Source organism: Watersipora subatra, chromosome 4, assembly GCF_963576615.1.
Source record: "Watersipora subatra chromosome 4, tzWatSuba1.1, whole genome shotgun sequence".
Taxonomy (NCBI): Eukaryota; Metazoa; Bryozoa; class Gymnolaemata; order Cheilostomatida; family Watersiporidae; genus Watersipora; species Watersipora subatra.
Window position 1 is genome coordinate 18,342,571 of NC_088711.1, and position 16,245 is coordinate 18,358,815.

Consider the following 16,245-nt stretch of genomic DNA (forward strand, 5'->3'; position numbering starts at 1 on the left):
TGAAGCTTTTTCTCTGCTGACCTCATGATTGTGATCATTGATGATGATTATGTTTATGACTTCTCATTAAGTATGATTTTACAATATCTATGAATTGTATTTAATCAATCAAACGGAGAGATTAAAGTTGAAATTTCCATGGAAACATCTTTTGACAATGAAACTTGTAAAAATGTGATCTTCTAGTGATGTCATTTCACAGTGTGACTGCTATGGTTGAAGAACAGGGTCAAGGTCATTTTTATTTAAAAATAAACTGAATACAACAACTAGCCATACTATAAAATATGTCAACATGTAGTTGCGCAGATTTATATTATAAAAGCAAAAGGTAAGAAAGTTTATTAAAATCCTTTGCTAAAAGCAGTTGCATTTTCTCACATACCTTTATCTCTTATCTCAGATCTGATCCATAATTTACTCAAACAAAAACCTCTAGTTTGTTTGACTGACCAGCTGTCAGTTGAGTTTTATTCTGAATCAGCCCATCCAAAACAGCAAAACTCAGATCAAAACAGTTGCCTATCATTGTTAGCTTTTCAAGGTTTAAGATAGAGAGTTGAATCCTTAATTTTTGAGTCAGTAAGATTATTTCGGAAATGATAAACTGTTGGCAAAATACAAAACTAATGTTATGACCTTCACTCGACTGAGTCGATTCTTATGATCAACATATTTGTCAACACCAACCGGTTGGGGAGCAGTGCCGTGGTGTGTAACCATAGATACATATGCTACATGGTACCGTAGTCATAGCTTTAGTGCCACGAACAAGTTTTCTGCTTGTCTTGGTAAACACTGCTGCCACGGACAAGTTTTCTGCTTGTCTTGGTAAACACTGCTGCCACAGACAAGTTTTCTGCTTGTCTTGGTAAACACTGCTGCCACGGACAAGTTTTCTGCTTGTCTTGGTAAACACTGCTGCCACGGACAAGTTTTCTGCTTGTCTTGGTAAACACTGCTGCCACAGACAATGTTTTCTGCTTGTCTTGGTAAACACTGCTGCCACAGACAATGTTTTCTGCTTGTCTTGGTAAACACTGCTGCCACAGACAATGTTTTTTCCATATTCCAATTTAAATATTATAATCTTTAATAGATTTTCTATTAATTGCTAAGGCGTCAGCAATAATTAAACTTTTTAACATTCATAAAGACGTTAAGATACATGTAAGTATCATTCATGTTCGGCTAGTAGCGACTTAGATAGACAAACAGGGATTATGGGTAGGTTTTCCAAACAGGAAATGCATGAAAAGTGCAAGTATTTCATATGATTACGTTTTTTACAACACTCATGCAAAATATATCATAACATATAATATAGAGAGATATATATAGTATTTTTGACAGTTAGAGGCTATGAGGTTGAATAATGAATTGGCGTTTCAAGCAGTTGGTTTTGTTGCTGAACAAATGAGCACAATACAGTTATACGATTTATCATGAGTTGTTCATATACAACGGTGAGTTGTGCGCTCTCACATGGAAGAAAAACTGAAGACATACAAACAAAAAGGTTGAGCGCTGCTGGAGTATGCTGACAATAAGAACCAACACAAAAGATAATACTGGTTAGTGACGTGAAACTAAAATACAGAAACACTTACTCTGAGCTGCACAACAATAAATAGTGTCATAATTAATAGCGCATAATGTTTGAAATAGACAGATTTCAGCCAATAGCGCTTGAGATAGATAAATATTAACCAATAAAATTTGAGATAAATTAAATTTAGTAAATGATGACCCATTGACAAAAGTATAATTCTTACTGTGCCCGAATTTTAAGTACTTTTTCAGATATGTAATAGATATCGCAAATTTGTCTGTTTGTCAAACCTATGACTTGGGATGATTTGTTCTGTCGCTTTCAAAAAAATCGTAATTACTAAATCTGGTTTGACAAACACTTGCAAGCTCAAGTCTTTTGTTAGGTTGACATATTCGTTGCTGGCATCGATATAATGACCTTTTTGAAGATCTTTGGTTTTAAAGGTTGGAAGGTAGGACGGGACTAAATCAAGACATAAATCACTCATCAATTTACAGCTTGAGTTACAAGTTTTGGACTCTATCTAGCTTTCAAATTAGATGAAGTAAATCTAGAAAACAAATTAAGTGCAGAATATTGACAAAAACATGAAAAAAATGCACCATATATCGTAAACTTACCAAATCCAAGCTCCATGGATCCACGTATCTTCTTTGGCTGAGAGCAGAAGTTCTTGTCAGCCACATAGGCTATGAGCACGAGAATGGGGAAAAAGAGGAGAGTGACTACCGCCTCCCAGATGTCAATGTAGTTGGGAGTAATAAGCACTAAGACTATGATGAGCCAAATGTAGGCGAACACGCAGGAAAATCCTGTGATGAAAAATACTTTCACCGACTTTATAACTCTGACCTCATTGCTGTCTATAACGATCACGCAGACAGCCGTTATGACGAGGAGATTAAAAGCAGCGGAGCCAACAATGGTAGAGGGGCCGAGCTCGCCGGCCTCAAAATTATTGCCTACGATTTCAATGATGGACAGTAAAATCTCCGGCGCACTTGAGCCAAGAGCCATCAAAGTCAGATTAGCTACAGTGTCATTCCAAACTCGAATTTCGACTTCTTCTGTGCCAGCCTTGTCCGTTGTCGCAATTGTTATCTTGCGCGTTTTGCTCGTTATTTTTTCAATAGAGCACATAAAGACATCGGCAAGAATTGAAACTCCCATAAAGCACCACAAGAGGGCAATTAGATACAAAATAATTCGCACTTCTACGGACCAGGTGAACTCGCTGACCCAAGGAAGCCAGAGGCCCTCATTTGAACACAAGTAGTCATCCTTAACTTGTTCTATGGTATAGCAAGTTGCATTCTCATCATCAGCCATCTTGTTAGCTGCCGGTTATGTTTCCCACTCTGCAACGTATAAAACACAGTGTTGACATATAACGTTTTTAATATTGTTATATCATGTTCATGTATTAAACCTTTTTGGTTGAAATGCAGCCTGAGATCTTGATTTTTGAGTACTTGATTACTGCGTACTTGATTACTGCGTACTTGATTACTGCGTATTTGATTACCGAGTACTTGATTACCGAGTACCTGATTACTGAGTACTTGATTACCGCGTACTTGATTACCAAGTACTTGACTACCGAGTACTTGATTACCGCGTACTTGATTACCGCGTACTTGATTACCGAGTACTTGATTACCGCGTACTTGATTACCGAGTACTTGATTACCGCGTACTTGATTACCGAGTACTTGATTACTGAGTACTTGATTACCGAGTACTTGATTACCGAGTATTTGACTACCGAGTACTTGATTACCGTGTACTTGATTACCGAGTACTTGATTACCGAGTACTTGATTACCGAGTATTTGACTACCGACTACTTGATTACTGAGCTCTTTCTAACAAAGTTACATGAAAAAAACAGCAGTTTTTCATGTCAAGAGATTTTAAAAGTATAAACATCATGTTGCAGCATCTTTGTTTGGCTATACGCCAAAAATCGGCCAAATTTATGTTTATGAAAAGCAAAAAAGCTACACTTACTTGACAAGTTTGTGTGGCTATTGCAACAATTAAAAAAAATATGTTTGTTATTCAAAAACAATTGTCTGTAATACTTAAAAAAACGATGTAGCCCAGTGAAACTCAGGAACATACAAGCTGGCTATAAAATATTGGAAAAGTTTTAATACATAACATTTTGAAGAAATAAAGGTATTTTTGTAAAAAAAAATACAGCTATGACTCAAGCTTTTGTAGAACATATGATCAGGTGTGAGCAGTGAAAACTGAACAAGATGGTAACCTCTACTCAACAAATCCTTTAAATTACAAAGTTATGACAAAAGAATTGTGATGTCGAAGCGCTCATTTTTACAGATGTAATGTAGATATTCTCACAGATGTAGAAAGCTTCACTATATTCATACCGCATTTTACTTTAGCCATCAAGAATTTTATTGTAATTACATCCCTCGCACAATATATCAAACCCGATTCTCAAATTCCTGTCTAAATCTCCCACAATCTTCTTCCCGTGCAGGCCATCGCAGGGTGGATTTCCAACTGGCTATTTTTGGAACCAACTCTTTAAGTCTATTAAAGGCGTAGAGAAGGTGGCCAGTTTCAAGAGAGAACTTAGGTTGTATCATTTAACAGGTAAATAAAACCGATGACAAGCCCAATGCCATGACTAGCTATGCTATTGCGTATTATGGGCTTCATCACTCTTCCACCTTTTTTCTTTTGTGTAACTAATTTTGTTGATGAAAATAAATCATAAATCACTTTTTAGAGCCTTTACTTGTTAACAGCGTGCTGACATAAGATACATCTCAAATATGTTGATTTATCAGTGCACAACTCTAGCCAACTCTGGTTGTTAACTTGATCATAACATGGAAGTGTCAATGCATACTCAATGGATGCAGCGCAGTACGTTTGTTCAGTATGCTAGTGATTTCTGAAACCATGTAGCTTTGTGTCAAATAAAAAACTCTTGTTGGTTAAAAAAAACAATAAATATAGAGAAAAAATGGGTTAATGTAAAATCAAGCATCGCGTGTGGAGAATATTTTACATTGTACATATGAAGGCTTTTTACAATTTTATATGTAGTATTTCTTGCTTCCTGCTTTTCCATTACACAGGGTTAGGCTTGACGCTATGCATTACAGTAAGCACAACCTAAAGTCGTTAATGCTGGTTTTTGAATACATTGAGTTGAGCTGGTTGTACTGTGCTCTTGTTCTTTCGCAATACAAACTGTGTATTTTCACTGATTCTAATCGTACTTCAATCTACTTGTACATCATGTTTGCCGACCTATAACCAAAAACTGGCATATTGAGGTCAATCAATACATGTTCTTTGTATGCCTTAAAAAGAAGAGTGGGACATATACAAACACTGTGCTTGCTCTTAAAAATATATTTGAGCTAGCTGTGCTACCTTGCCCGGGTATTAAAAATCAGCTTATAAACAATGAAAGGTAATGAGAGTTGCCTGCCACGTGCTATTAGCCTGGCACATTGCCAATGGATACTTTGAGTAAGCTTACTAATAAGAGCTATCGCTTCTTATGATGTTACGCTATCACTTTGCGTCATGACCAAAAGCGGTAACCTATCTTTCGTTTTTTGTGACGTCATTTTATCATTGTCGGCCATCTTTATAGACAATTTTATCGTTAATAACATGAAGCTTTTGCAATGAGTTTTTGAAAACGATGCTTTTGTTTGCAATTTTTTTATTATAGTATCAAAAAAACACCAAAAAGTACTATTAACCCATTCAGGACTAATTAGTTATTGGTTGACTGCTCCCCCAGCCTAATTAATTTTTCACTAGCCTTACAATTAAAATAGAGCTACACAAAATTGAGTATAACTAGAGTTCTTTTCAAAATAATCTTGATTTGTTTTTTGCAGCTTAACAAAGACATTCCAGGCTACAATTTGATACAATTTTTTGTGCACCTTTACAAATTCTACTAACCACAATTTTTAATAATTCTGTGAACTTTTTTTTGATCAAAATTGTTTTTTATGTTTCATAGCAGCTCACAAGCAGTTTTTTGGTACTGACATTGTTGGATCTATGTTAGATTGATAGAAAACTTTATCAGCAGCAAATAAAAAATGATTTCTCAATTCCAAGCAATAGAACAGGTGTTACTAGCTTCTAACCAACACTACGTCACTGACAGTTTTATCAATTATATAATCAAACAATTTGTTAATTTATATTGAAATGCATTGCAGAGGTTATTATGAATATATTATGCATAAAAAAATACTCAAGTTACCAGCTAACAGACAATCAATCACCAGCAAAAAAAATAGGTGTAAAAATACAGTAAAATATATTGTAAAAAATACAGTAAAAATGAATATGCATGAAAACGAAACAATATATACATGTATAATATGGGTGTGTTCATAAAAAAATGATGACACGGTGAGAGTTATTTGATGCCAACTACACATGCATATTTGCTCCCATTATAAGTTAGTTGATGCAGTATTCATCAGATATTGGTGTTGAAGCCATAGGCTCATCATCAACGGCATCATCACTCACAAGCCCTTGACTGTCTTCACCTTCATGTAGCAAATATGATTGGTAGTAAGCAACCTATTTGCTTTCAAACTTCTCGTACAGCCTAGAAAAAAATTGTGCTTTAGTAGCTTTTCAGGGTAAATACCTGATAACAAATTGAAAATAAGTAGTCTACTGCAGCTAACAATTAGTAATACAAATTGCAAATATTTTTTGATACTGTAGATATAAACACAGAAAGTCATGAAGATGATTACTGTGGTAAGTGTCTCCTATCAACCAATATTAGAGCCTAGTGGTTGGGGCTAGTTTATAGTAGATGTTGAGGTTGAGAACTATATGCTTGACTAATTGTGAGTTGAACAATTGGATATAAATGAAATAAGAAATTTTTATTATCTTGTAGTTCTACAAGGAAATCATAAAACTATTATTTATTATGGGGTAATAGAGTGATGAGTTCATGCTGCAAAAAGATCTAAATTTTATTGGATTGAAAATGTTATAATCATGTGTATCATGAAAAAATCCATATCTTACACTGTTTGTTAGAAATTCACAAGAAAAATTTCGGCTTTTTATCGTTTTTTTTTCGGCAAAATTCTATAAATAGCCACATAAAACTTACCTTCTTTCATCAGAAAATTCTCATTTTCTTCTTGAACATTACTTTTGTTGCTATTTTCTTCCCCTGAGCTGATTACCACATCTAATTCACTTAAAAATTTTGCCATCGTTCGGATAAACCTTTTCCAAAATGGCGATCAACAAATTTTCAAAACAGTTGTTATCTATCACATAATTTGTTAGTTAAAACTTTCTTGTCCAATCACATATTTGGTATCAAAATGATGCCCAGACTCTTAAACTTTGTTTGGTGAACGAATAAAACCGATGTACCTAAACAGCTAAGCAATAGAGCAAATCAAAGTTTAACCCGAAGACTTCGGGAACGGGCCCTGGAGAGCACAACTCTTCCCGAAGTGATCGGGAACAGTCCTGAATGGGTTAAATTAAAAAAAATGATCGTTTTCTACACATATGGCGACTTTTTCGGGAACGAGCGCATGTGCAAACGGCTTGATGGCGTACAAAAAATGATGGATTTGCTTTCATATAGCGACATATATTGCCTTGCAAGTCTATTAAGCTTGTGTAGCTTAGTTAGTAAGGTGTCAGACTAGTGAATGGGAGGTTCCGAGATCAAAACTTCTGCTTTACCGATTCTTTATTCCAAGATTTTCATAGCTATAGATGGACATGTACAACGACGGCTGACCAACATTGAGAAATATATATAGAAGAACACGAATATATACATACAGCCTTTTCAAACACTAGCTAAAATTCAAGCATTCCATATTCTTCATGCAAATAAACAGAGTCCAAAAGTAGAAAATGGTTTATATTTCAGAATCCTTCAACTATGTTGGCTCCTGATTAGAAATAATCTACAGAATATAGGTTATTCAATGTTGCATGAAGTTGCCACATTGTCTATTTCAAACAAGTTATGACAACCATGCTTTTCATTCTAACAAACAATAGACAAAAGATTCACACATTTGTCTATGATCTAGTGTGTAAGGCTAAACATGTTTACATAGCTGCTAGGGAACAGCGACTACAAACAGAACCCTGGCCCACATTACACAATATCACAAAATGCATGAAACAAGCTAAGTAGACAGTGTTAGTCTGAACTAATAATTTACTTCTAACAAATTATACCGTAGGTAAAAATGGTTGCTTTGCTGCGTGGTCAGTGATGGATTACTCGTCAATATTTAAACCATGCATTTGCATTTGAAGACAAATAGCCATCGAATCTAGCGGCCAGAAGTAAATGACATTAAATGGTCTATCCATTAAAGGCCAAACTCCATTTCCTGTTGAAAGTGATTACCCTTAACGTTCCTTTCACCAGCCATCTCCCAAGATGGCCATTTCTATTCAATACACTACCTTAAGATTTAAAGGCTACCGACAGCTAACTCCTTTACTGACAGCGTCCCTATAACAATGGTTTGCGATTCTTGTTTTTCCGAGACAATGTGCATAGAATAAAGGCTATAAGATAAAAGAAGCTTGTACACCCAGTGAATGGGCATCTTTGATGAAGCATATGTTTAACTTCAGATAAATAAATATATGCGCTGGCTTCATACGGAGGTCATCTTCTCAGGAAAATAAATCCGAACTTGAAAGTAAAAGCCAAAAGGGTGGAGAAAGTTCTCTCTATGACATCCGATTCAATTTTGTTGTGAGTTAATTACTTTCATATGTGGGAGGAAAACTCTGTATATAAACTAAAGTGATTTTATCTTTATGGCATCTTGCCAGCACTATATGTCTCCCCGCCTGAGAGTAAGGAATTCCTGCATTTTTTGTGGCTTAACTAACCGACAATCTATCATGTTCTATGGCTTCTATAAATTATTGTTAGCTCACCTTGAAATGAACATCAAGAAATGTCAGACTCATATGAGAAGTTATCCAATTGAGTGTGACTTTTCACTTGCGATGAAGGAACCACGATTCAGAGACACCGGTTGAAAATCAAGAAACGATAATCGACAAACAGAACATTTTTGACGTAGTGAGTGACAAGGTAAGTGACATGCGGCACTCGGAGTCAACAGAATTCTTAAGAGCACCAGTTGAGCCCATGGAAACTGCATCTAATGAACAATAGTGTCCACATGTAGCATTTCCGGAGTATAGAACAACTGGGACACCCGGTCAAGAGGCCAAGGAACAGCTTAATATCCAATTACAGAAGCGTAATGGATACTCAACCATCTCAGCTGGCAGATATAGCACTTTCCCTACGTGCTATGCTATATAATATAGCTATGCTATATGCTATGCTACTCTGTATGTGTGTGTGTATCCATACATATACCATCTACTGGTCTGGATATTTCAAATACAATCAAAACAAAGGCAAGAAAAAGTGATTTAAGCTGGTAATATATTCACAACTTTCTGTTTATGTTGCGTTTTGTAGATAACTCCATATTGATGCCAGTTTTAGTATTGATGCCATCAGAAGCAGGCAGCAAACACTTTAGAGTAGCATACATCAGCGTAGGCATTGGTGCCAAAAATAAGCCTGAGTAGAAGTGACAAGATCATATTACAAAATACAAATACAGTAACAACTTGTGTTGATTAATGGTGGAACCAGGTTTAGAGTTGTCTCCCTTGGCGTGCACAATGAGAGCTGGTGCGTTCAAAGTGTGTCCAGTATACATTTCAACGCAGTGTAAATTATGTATAAGTATATATGGTGGATTTTCAAGGCTTGATGTGCAGAATAGAAATTCTAGTAATCAACCCGCACTTCTAAATGGTTTAAAGCAATTCTTGTCTCTGCGTACACAGCGCCGGTCTCCCTTATGGTATCTAATAACCATAAAGTTTTGCACAAACAGCCGTAGAGAGCCTCAAGAGATTTGGGAATAGTAATAAATGCATCAACAGAAACTGATTTATGGAAATTATCAATGATACAGAACAATCACAGACTTATATAGACAACATTCAACTTGCACTAAACAAAAAACTGCGTCTGTTACCAATTTAGTTTATATCTGCAAAGAATGTCACATCTAAAAGTTTGATGTTTGGTAAAATGGCTGACATAAATAATAAATAATTTACGCAGATCTTTACTAGTTCCCAATAGCTATAATTTGTTGTAACAAAAGCCTGCAAGTCTCTCTTAGAGCAGCTCCGAATCTTCTTTATCAATTGGAAGAAGGCTAGCTAGTAGCAGAGGTTCTTACAGCTTTCTTAACAAGAATCACTGATATTATAAACTCTTAAAGAGTATGTTTGTTGCTAAGTCAAGGCAGTTTGTGCTTATATTGATACAATGTCTATTGCTGGCATTTCTTTGGCTGATTCTGGGAGCAACGAATGACAAAGTTCTGAGAAGTTATCAGAAATGAAAATCCTGCAATAGCAGTCATTCTTTTCAAAGCTTTCAAAGTTTTCAAAGCTTTACAATAATTGAAGCTGAGTCCATTCGTACATCTGTTTTAAGCCATGTTTGGATGTTGGAAAATAGATTGCATCGTGTAAGGTTTCAGCTCACTACATTAAGTTCCATAAAGTGACACACTCATGCCTGAGCCAAATTACCGCTTTTCCTGGGTTTTGGAATAATTGTGCAGATGGTTGCTACAGCGATGCTAGTGAAAATAAATGAGATTAACTTTAAACGACCTTATAACGACCTTTAAACGACCTTGAAAGCTTAGCATCATTGGCTAACACAGAACCAGCTGAGGCGTGATTTAAAATAGCATAAAATATCATCATAAAGGAAAACAGTTTCATATGATTGAATTGAATTTTATATTTTCATCTAGGAAAACAATTTTCAAAAAATACAAAGCTAACAATCATTGACGAAGGCTCCGCATGTACAATAGCTAAGTTAATTGAGGCGCAGAGACCAGTTGACAGGCAACGAGTGGTGTGGCACATATGAATGACAAATCACTGCACCTCACAAAAAGAGAAAAAGCCCATCGATGTGCAGACTACTCCAGATTTGGCAGCAGGCATCCTAAACTGGCATGTACTGCCACGAACAATCTGAGATCTCTTGCGGCACATGTCCATGACCAGACACTGCCAAAGACTACCAACTAGAGATTAATATTTGTATAAAACTTCTCGAGAGAGAAATGAGCTCGAAAACAAAGAAGTTCTAACACGAGATGAAAATATTTGATTGAATTCGGAGCCACTATCCGCATTATCTAGCAGAAGATGCGGTGACCTATAAAAAGCTCCGAGCAGCAGCCTCACGTTCATTAGGGGTTGAAATCAATTAGCTCAGACTCCGATATAAATTACAATCAAAGCTAGAGAATAGTAATATATAACCGACAGCATCAACTCCTGTCTATAAACAGCTTGTAACTATTCTTGACTTCATTTCAAGAGAGCCTTTACAGAAACGTCTTGCTCCGCTATGCCAACAAAGTATGTATGTTTTAACGTAAAGACTTAGATCCACACACCAATGAAAGTAGCAAAGCTAGCAGCTGTTCCTATCCCTCCCCATGCAGTAGCTTACTTCTGCAGGGCCTTCCGACAATGACTACTCATAAACTAGCTGATAAATGAAAAAGAGGAAGTGACTCAGTTTTTACTAGCTCTGGTAATGCAATTACTGTAGTTGGACAGCTCAGACCTGTTGTTAGCATCAAATACTCAGATATCGGACTTGTTAGACAGTAGACAATCTAAATAAGGTCTATATAGAACACACATTAGGAATGGATGGTAGAGTCTTCTAATATAAACACATAACTTGGCCATTTCTGGCAGCCATATTGTAAAAAGACTACACAGGCGATTTGCAATGGTTTATCTTCGAATCGAATGCAATACAAATATTGGAAACATAGTTAATAGTTGTTACATCTAGTTTTGCTTGAAAATAATGATATACTAACCAAAATAGCAGCTAGCAATTATTGTACTTATATGAAAAAACTACTTATATGGCATACATGATTGACAAAAACTATAATCTTGATCACTATTACTAAACGCATGGGAAACATAAACTTGTCATTCATCCCTAAGCTGACCCTGAAAAAGCCTCTTCAACACAGGATTGTGAGTCACTCTTTACCTACATGATTGTTATAGTAAATGATTGTAGGTTGCAAGAGTGTTGTCGTTCTTCTATTTCAACGAGAATTTCTACCATCAGATCTCATCCGCAGCTAGTCACCCTTTGAACCCAGGCCACCCTTGTCAATGTATGTCAGTAACCCTGGACAATTTGTTCAACAGTCCGAAGTTTTAAAACTTATATTAAATATATCTAAACATGCTCATAATACAGTGATATTTGGAAAAACTCTAGTAAAAAATTCCAGCAATGCACAGCAAATGTCACCAAACAAACAAAAGTGTTTTATAGTTATTTGGGCTAAAACGATAAAATATTGTACGATTTTAAAAATTTTGAAAAATATTTACAGTAGCATCATGTTTATTGAGCACACATTCATCATCATCATTTTATGACTCAAAATAAACTGGAGAATTATAATTAGTGTTGAAAAAAGTTCTTCATTTGCATCACAATTATCCATGACCTACTAACAAATGAGTCGAATCGATTTTTTCACGATATCGCTCCAATAAAATTTGTTATTATAACGAAAAAAGTAGATAAAGATATTTGGCTGTTAAAACTGTTAAAACTGGAAGTGAAATTTCTGGTGTGATGCCCTGTGAAAGAATTAATTTGATTAGTTTACGGTGTTACTTAGAAACAGTTATTGTAAACAGAGCCATACGAATGCCGCAATCCTGGTCGTTCAAGAGTCTTTGACACACCCTATGCAATGCCGGAGTAACGGCTGTTAGGGTTCAAAGGGTTAACATGTCCGATTTAAAACAATCTGATTATAAGTTACTATCTGTCTGTCAGCGCAGCAGATATGTATGTAGTCCAACCCAATAGCGTCTGTGTTTCTATTCCCTTACACTCGCTCTTAAAACCATGCTCTAGTTAAACTAGCGCCTTCCTTATGTGATTGAGTGTCCATAATAATACTGTCGCTGTTACTACCCACTCTGATTTGATAGATTGTTATTAGCACTTGAATAAATAGCTGTACAGTTCATGGTAAAGGAAGTGATGGATGAGTTTTATATTTTTGTTTTCAATTGACAGCCATCGAATAATCGGACCACCGATCGTATGTTCTACTGACAACAGATGACAAGTTGTTTTCGGTTTTTAATTTCCATCTTCCACCGGGTGGATGGATCTTGGTGACTTAGCTACTAACATCTGCAAACTCTTTAAGTTAGTCGTAATGGGGCTAGTAGTTAGTCGTAATGGGGCTAAAGGTAAACTCTGACCCACGCCCAATAACCAGATAACCTCTGATTATTTGAGTAAGTTATCTGATTATGACTCAGTCACAGCCGCGGCTCACTGCATTCCTATAGCGTACCGCTTACCTTCAACTCTCTGAGAACGCCGACCAGTTGGCCGATGAAAGAGGGATTGTATAAAACTGAAACAGGTATTATAACTGACCATGTGCTGCTCACTCCTCTCGGGTGCTACCAAGGCCCACCCTCGTGTTTTACATACCTATTCCGCAGAACCAAGGCTTTCATGTTTACAGCAAATTCGTTTGTGTGTTAAAGTTATGCTATGACTTAGAGTTTGGCGCGCTCGGCGTACAACCGATAGATTGAGGGTGGAGCTTCACCTGCCCAATGAACTTATTAATTCTATCAGGCTACTTTCACGACTTTGAACTTTAAAAACCTTTATTATAAAAAGCTAAATTTATTAGTAAGTCGGACATCTTTGACCTGTGAACTGCCGACCTCCATGACTACAGAGACAGCACCATGACTACTGCTCTCTATAACTTTGAGAGTACTTGAGCTTGATATGTTGTTGAAGGCATTGCATAGCTCACATATATAAGTGTCAAAACTCTATGCGCAGACACACAGACAAGCAATGTTTCAGTTGCTAGGCTACGCTGAAGCAAATGCCGACACGGCTATTACACCTAGTACACCATCAATAACTCACATGCCGGTTGCGCACGCCACCATCAGATCCAATGCCTAATGGATAGCGTTGGCACCCGCATAATCTCTGCAGCTAAGATCTCAATCTTATGAAAAACTGCTCAAACACACGACCTTGGCAATCTAGAAACACGTATACCGCTGGATATTCATGGCCGCATGTACGGTACGGCGATTGACGGAGAAACCTCCTATACCGATATGACTAAATTCTATACTACAGCGCTTATGAATACTAGTACCCTGGCAAACCAGTCTGTCGTGAGAGAACGTCAGGTGTAATAACTATACATAGAAATATTCCACAAATATGGTAAGGTTGGTGCAGGTGGTAAGTGTCGGTCTACAAAACTGAAGACTGTGAGTTCAAATTTTGTAATATCTTATCTTAATGCACTTAGCTTGGCTTCAGACAAACGAATGTTATTATAGTAAAGATTTGGAACCCAGCCTTTACATGCCAGTAGAAGAAAAATACAATACATTCTAGCAGCTTCCAGAGTTTCAGTCTGGTCTCAACAAAACAAAACACACCAAGAAAACAGAGCTTTCTCTCAGCCTGAGGACTATATACACATATTGAGATAATCATGTCATGCGTGATATTATACCTTTAGATGCATATGATAGGCTAGTCTCTGTGGATTAGTGAGATGCGGTGTTTGAGTCATTAGTCTAACGCTTACAGTCTTAGCCGAAATAAATATCGCTATTTTTATGTTTGTCGCTTTTGCCCTTGATGACTACTAGCAATAGCTTTATGCAGACGTTTGCCCTTGCACGTAGCAAAATTGTCCCTTATTGTATTGGCCTGACAGCTAATACTGAGGTCAAGAGCCCTCAAAAGAATGCTGACTATGGAAAGAAAATAATGCCCTATAAATGGCAGCTAATTATTTGTGAATAGGTAGAGAAACAATTCCAAGAGTCACTTATAGATGGATGTGACACGCACTTGTATTTTAATTGCTAACAAACTGTGTGTTTCGTGTTCTCTAATCACACTCACCATACAAAGTGAATGACCATCTACAATTGTTAAAGTAGAGATCAATTTTATTTTAGCAATGTTCTTTGCATACCATTTATGAAAACCATTATAACTGCCATTGTCGATTTTTCAAAAGCCTACACAATATTTTTAGTATTACTGGCTCTTAGACAATTCCACGCTGGAATAGGTATGACACCAAATAGGTTTTTTGAGCAGAAGAGTACAGCCATGATACCATTATACAAGCGCCGAGAGGGATGTGAAAGTTTTTTCATTTGATATGAAGTAACAATGACAATCTTATTGCCTGCTGCCAGTGTAAAACAGCTTTGTTCAAATCTATTACCGAACACATCACGCAACGCAGCATTAGTAAAGACTACTAAAATTGCTAAACAGTTTGTATCTAGTACTGCACAATACTTTACTGTCCTGGAGCGTTACATGTGCTGCCAGCTCTATTACATTCGCTGTCCCTTGTGACCAAAGAACTATGGGATAAAGAGAGGAAACGCTTAAACTTACTGGATTCAGTACAAGAAACCTTCAGTCCTATACTCCTGACAGCTCTCTCTCTCCAGCTCAGCCTGCTATGCCAAATCTATGTGGAATGGCAGGACTGTATGATGAGGCGCTGGAATAAAGCAACTGAATAGAGCAGTCGGCTATGCGGTGAGTCGTAAAGCAGCGAGTAACCTCGTTAGCTAGTGCCGCAAGATATGAGTGGCTCCATGAATGATTAACCCAATAAATATCATTCGCTGTGGCTAGTTTTTGAGATATGCTTGACTAATTCTTTAAAAGCGACCGCATTATGTTGCTATATACTAGGGCACCAGCTCTAAGCATATAAACACCATTTTACATATTTTGTGTAATTGAGAAAAACAAAATCAGATTGTTAAAAAATATGCAACGAATAGTGAAAGCTCACTAATTCTATCGAAAGTAATACACTATCTTGTATCTTACATAGACAATTACAGAACCAGTTTTGTGATGGGTAGGGCCAAGTTGTTTTTACAATACTAACAAAGAAAACAATTGACTTAGATTGAAACAGGAGACAGCCCAGTAAAATGAAGTCAAGCATGCTGCTCATAATATGAATACCTTGAATTCAATGATGGATTTGAGATAATTTGGTTGTTTCTGGCAACTTTTCAATTTGAGGTCAGTCATGCTTGAAAGTGGTATTACAAAAATACTCTCTTTCATGTGATTCCCATGGGATAGATGATGGGGGAGATGAGGGACACACAAGGGGAGAGATGTGTGGGTCATACGAGGGTGTGGGTCATACGAGTGTAGGGTATGATGGTCACTTGAGGAGCGCGGTTCAAGGGACACATGAGGGAAAAGATGTTACGGTCACACAAGGGGAGTGACGTGAGGGCCACAAAAGATGTGGATGCAAGGGGCCTACGAGGGAAGAGATGTGCGGGTCACACAAGGGGAGATGTGAGAGCCACACAGAGGAATAGATGTGTGGGTCACAGAAGGGGAGAGAGGTAAGGGCCCTTGAAGGAAGAGATATTTGGTTTATGAGGTGAGCGACACGCAAGTCACG

The 16,245-nt window shown here is 36.9% G+C and overlaps 1 protein-coding gene across 3 annotated transcripts in view; it reads right to left on the minus strand.

Moving 5' to 3' along the window:
• The window catches only part of LOC137395254 (sodium/calcium exchanger 3-like), a 30,861-nt gene extending 15,493 nt beyond the window's left edge, over positions 1 to 15,368 (minus strand). The window contains exons 1-2 of one of the 3 annotated variants that reach the window (XM_068082112.1): positions 15,201 to 15,368; positions 2,176 to 2,913 (exon numbers count right to left, since the gene is read on the minus strand). In XM_068082112.1, coding sequence (XP_067938213.1) covers positions 2,176 to 2,884 — 709 coding nt within the window. In that variant the 5' untranslated portion in view covers positions 2,885 to 2,913; positions 15,201 to 15,368. The remainder of the gene's footprint in view (positions 1 to 2,175; positions 2,914 to 15,200) is intronic. The other 2 variants (XM_068082111.1, XM_068082113.1) reach the window with 2 other exon arrangements.
• Between the last annotated feature and the right edge of the window lie 877 nt (positions 15,369 to 16,245).